Source organism: Volvox carteri, assembly GCF_000143455.1.
Source record: "Volvox carteri f. nagariensis unplaced genomic scaffold VOLCAscaffold_72, whole genome shotgun sequence".
NCBI classification, from domain to species: domain Eukaryota; kingdom Viridiplantae; phylum Chlorophyta; class Chlorophyceae; order Chlamydomonadales; family Volvocaceae; genus Volvox; species Volvox carteri.
Window position 1 is genome coordinate 131,082 of NW_003307615.1, and position 4,931 is coordinate 136,012.

General features: G+C 62.8%; 1 protein-coding gene across 1 annotated transcript in view; it reads right to left on the reverse strand.

The window, feature by feature from the left end:
- Positions 1 to 646: 646 nt before the first annotated feature.
- Positions 647 to 4,931, reverse strand: part of VOLCADRAFT_98419 (uncharacterized protein) — a gene marked incomplete at both ends in the record, with an annotated part of 15,307 nt that continues 11,022 nt past the window's right edge. The window contains 5 exons of the mRNA XM_002957317.1: positions 647 to 721; positions 1,535 to 1,808; positions 2,085 to 2,629; positions 3,155 to 3,340; positions 4,158 to 4,736. Of these exons, the coding sequence (XP_002957363.1) occupies positions 647 to 721; positions 1,535 to 1,808; positions 2,085 to 2,629; positions 3,155 to 3,340; positions 4,158 to 4,736 (1,659 nt within the window). The remainder of the gene's footprint in view (positions 722 to 1,534; positions 1,809 to 2,084; positions 2,630 to 3,154; positions 3,341 to 4,157; positions 4,737 to 4,931) is intronic.

Here is a 4,931-nt window from a genome sequence, read left to right on the forward strand (position 1 = left end):
ATATACTATATATATATCCATTATATGCCGACATATGTTTGTATGTTTGTATGTATGCATGCATTAAATACGTACCCATGACGCATTGGTGGCACCAAGGAATGGACGAACGCTCAAGCAGGTGCACTACGTACGGCGACGGTGCTGTACGGGAAAACTGTTTTAATGTGGTTTGGGGTTGGGGTCGCAAGCGTGTGTAGGAGTCGATAAGATCCGTCAGCGTTAACGTACACTTGATTAGATGTGTGGTTGAACAAGATTACCTGCAGGAAAGTCGGCCAAACCAATCCGTCCTTCAGAGGCCGCACCCGTACCTCCGCACGCTGTCCTAACTCTTTCGTGCAACATTCACGACATTACGTCTTCTTGTGCCGTACAAAGCAACTGTCTGAAAGCATCTTTTGCTTTGCTTTCCGCCCCACGTCAAGAGCGGTCCCTAGTGGACAAATCGTGACACGCGCACATGTGCATGTGTGCACGCGAGCGCATATGCAGGCGCCCACATTAAAAAGCCATACACGCAAACCCCCACACGCCCCCTCGCCTCTCCCTCCTGCCAAACTGTCAGCACCATTCGCATACTAGCCCAACGTGCCGAAAGCACCGGATAGTCCCCCGCAAAACACACAACCCGACACTGTATGGCTCACAGTTGCCGTACTACCAGCCGAGCTGCCAGCTCCCGGGGTAACATGGCCGCCGTGGTGGAGTCCGTGGCCACCTACGGGTCAGGATATGCGGGAGGGAGGGAGGGAGGGAAGCAGCAGTGGAGACAGTGGACGGGGCACGGGGCTCAGCGCGGCGCTCTGCATTGCTCCACCTGCTGCTTGTTGTTGTAATTCATGTGTTTGAACTTTGCCCAATGTCAGGCTCGCAATGCGTGCAACTCAATGGTGGTGGCTATTTGGTGCATTCGGCCATCCGGTGCGACGTGTGTTTTGCACGGCACTCAGCTAGCCTGAGACACGCACGCGCGCACGCAGAACACATGGTGCTGTTGGTGCGCTGTGATCAAATTGATGTGCTGCGCTGCGCTTCGTAAAGTGTACAGCTTAGAATGTAAAGAGGTCACCAGAGTGCCGCGCAATGTAGAGCTACACTTTGCTGGGTGGTTGCGGTGCGCTGTGGCCACATTGCCACTTTGGGGTGTATGTAGACCAAGGCCATCCATCACAAGGCCATACGGACATCAGGGGACGATTTTGCCGTTTATTGGTGACCTGGTCATCAATTGACAAGTGACAGCGAGTCCCGTTGATGTTGTTAACAGCGCTGATATTAACTGGCAAGGTGTGGGTTGGGGTTGGGAAGGGGGACTGGGTCCCACGCGGCCTTTTAGGGTTTTGGAGTCCAAGCACACGTCAGGCCACGTCGCATACATCACACACCACCAATTCATATGTCGATCTTTCTCACAATTGTTTTGATCTCTTAAAAACCATCTACGTATGCATGCATGTGTGTATGTATGTCACATATGTATATTTTGGTGGTATCCATCACTACCGCATCTATCCAAGGGCCAATGGCGTACCTGCCCCGCCTTAGCGATCGCAGCAGCTTTGTGCAGCACCGTCCACGCACGGCCTCGATAGGTCAGCTGCCCTCCCAGGCTGCCAGCTGCCAGGCAGCCCCGCAACTTCCCCCACGCCACCGCCCCACTCGCGCGCAGCCCTCGACACACCACCACCGCCGCCTGCTGCTGCTGCTGCCGCTGCTGATGGTGCTGCCGCCGGGATCCGTCGCCGGCCCTCATCCAGTCAAACACCACCTCCTCGGCCAGGGGATGTTCTAGAAGCTCAGGAGGCCTGCGTGGGCTCGGACACACACCGCACAAGGTGTTCGGGGCCATCTGTGGAGAGGACCATTCAGCTGAAAATGCATCAATGCAGGATGCAGGTGTGGAGGCCGGGCTGGACGATTGAGGCAGCCTCAGCCAACTGCCGTCTTCGGGGCGTTGTGCAGTGTGCGTAAGTCTGTATGTAATGTGCGAATATGTAACGCTTATTGCCGTCACGTCGTTGTCTTGTGCAGTTCCTACCTACTACGCCCCGCCAAAAGTGCTAGGTGGAGCAGCCGCTTACCAGTCCAGTTCCCGCAGCCGTTGCAGAGCGGCCAATAGCCACCTCACCGCCGCGTCCGGGGGACCCTCCAGCACCACCGTCATGAGGCCCGCGCGGCTGGCTGGTCCCGAGCCGCCGCCGACGGATACGCGGCGCTCAGACGTACCGGTGCCGCTGCCGCCGCCGACAACGACGCCACGCGAGCCAGTATAACCGCCGCCGCCGCGGCCGCTGCCGCCGGCGTCCTGGCGCGGAATGACGCCGGGCATCGAGGTACGGCGCTCCCCTCGAGGCTTCACGCATCCGTCAGGACGCATCGTGCTGCAGGCCGTGTCCTCTGAAAGTACGGCAGTCGGTGCTGCTGTTGCTGCTTCGGCGGCCGCGTCGGCGATGATGGTGCCGGCGGCGGCAGCGGCGTTGAGCGGCGCGACGGTGGGGGTGCCGGACTCCGAGAAGTACCCCCGCCGCCGCTGGCCTGGCCGTACAGGGAGCAAGCAATCATGTAACCGCCCCCCGTCGGACTCCAAAGGCGGATGCGTCTCTCGCAGCGCCGACAGCTGCGGTGGCTGCGATGACGGCGGCAGCACCAGCTTACACATCAGCGGGCCGCTACCGCCAGCAGTGGGTCCAGCGGCCCCTGCCCCACTTGCCGCCCATGCCGATGCTGACGAGCACTGACCCCTAAACGACGGGTGCGGCGGGAGGTAGGATGAAGTAACTGGAGTTGTGCAGACTGCGGCTACAGCACCGCCGCTACTGCGGAAGCCGTTGCCGCCGCCGCCGCTGGGGCCGCCGCCGCCGCCGCCGCCGCTGGGGCCGCCGCCGCCGCTGGGGCCGCCGCCACCGCTGGGGCCGCCGCCGCCGCTGGCCCCGCCGCCGCCGCCACCGCTGAGGCCGCTGGGGCTGCACCTGTATCCGCAACCACCGGCGCCGGCGCCGGTGAACTCAAGCGCACCCTCCGCTACGTATGCGCGCAATCCGCCGCCGCTACCGCCGCCGCCGCTGCCGCCGTCATTGCTGTTCGATGCCGCCGTCACCACCCGCCGAAGCTCCTCCAGGAGGGCCTCCTGCAGCAGCTTCAACGCCCGTACAGTGACATCAGCATCCCACGCCATCAGTACGGCAGCGCCGACAACAGACAGCCGCGCCGTCGTGGCGTAACCCATCACAGGAGCGTGCAGTACGCCCGCCAGCGGCCGTAGCACCATGGCTTTGCGCAGTAGCTGGCGGCGGCGCAGCTGCAGCACGAGGCGACCTGCTAGGTGGCGGTTGATGACCTGTGGTGATACAAATAAGATCGTCGTGGGATGGCGGGAAAACAACACAACGATAATGGCGACGATGAGAGGTGTTTGGGGAGCCCTTCAGAGCCCGTCAGAGCCCGTCGATCGGAGCTCGGTTACCGAGGCAGGTGGCCGGGAGCACAATCAATTGTACGGACCGGCACATGCGACCGACGATATGTTCTCGAACAGGACTAGGGAGGATCGGAAGAAGACGGGGGAAGAGGTCAGTACGGCTGAAGGAGGTCCTCCCTCCCTCCCTCCCTCCCTCCCTCGTATCGCAACCACCCACAGAATCAGCTTAGCACTATCTGCTGCGCATTTGTTTATCACCAAAATGACGTTTTTGAGGATCTGCTGCAGGCAGGCAAGTGAAGACCGGTACGAAGCGTTGCGCTATGCGGCTGTCTGTCTTATTGCGGGATGGTTCATGCATGGCAACGTGTGAGGTAGGGCCGAACCGGGAACGGCCTCGTTATTACATGCCGTACTGTCGTACTTGGAATATATGCAAATCCGCCAGGCCTTCGGAAAGACAGTAGCGGCCCATCCACAGGAACACATAATGCTGCGGTACGGCGCCTCCGCCGCCGCCAGCACCGCCGCCGCCTCGTGCGCGCACCAAGCCCACACTCTCGCTGCCGGCGCCGCCGGCGCCGCCGCCGCCACCGCCGCCGCCGCCGCTGCTTCCACTGACGCCTCCGCCAGTGCCGCCGGCAATTGCCTCCCGAAGCGAGGCCTGCGTCGCGTGCGTCAGGAGCACCATGCCCCCCTGCCCCGCGTCCGAGATCGCCTTCGCCACGCGCAGCACCTCGCCTCTGTACTGCACTCTCCCGCTGGCAGCGTTTCGGTCCATGTCCTGGTACGAATGTACGCCGCTGTGCAACCCCATCCGTACACGAAGCCCGCGGAACACTACCCGGGTGACGCCGTCGCGGCGGCTGCCGCCGCCACCGCCGCCGCCGTTACAGCCGCTGCCGCCAGCGGGACCCGCGGCGGCGGCTACGGCGGCGGCAGCAGCATCCGGTGCTCGTGCCGACGGAGAAGTACGCGACCGCGAGCTCCGCTGCCGGTCCCCCAGGCCTGGGTCCTGAGCCTTGTTGGGATCCGCCGCCACCACCGTCCACTGCTGCTGAAGCAACTCACAAAGTGTCAGGAAGCCGCCGCCGCCGCCCCCGCCGCCAATGCCGTTGAGGTGTGCCGACGGCGGTGGCGGAGCCGTCACCGCCACCGTCGCCGCCTCCTCCCTTGTTCTGCTGTGCGGAGGAAACGGGTCTCGGGCTGCCGTACCAATCCCAGTGCCGACGGATCGAATGTAGCCGTTCCAAATGCTATCCGGCAGCTGCAGCATCGGCGGGCGGGACGCGCTGGCGCCCCTCCACGGCGACGACTGCAACGAAGGCGGACTGGAGGAGGCGGGACAGGGCTCTGAAAGCAGCGATTGCACCGCATGGTGTACGGCGCGCCGTGCTCGTCCCAGTAGTTCGTGTCCTTGTAAGCTGCTGCCGGACCATTCCTCTGTAGCCTTCTCCTCCTCCGCTTCCTCGGGAACAACACTGGGGCCCCTAGCTGCCGCCGCCGCCCC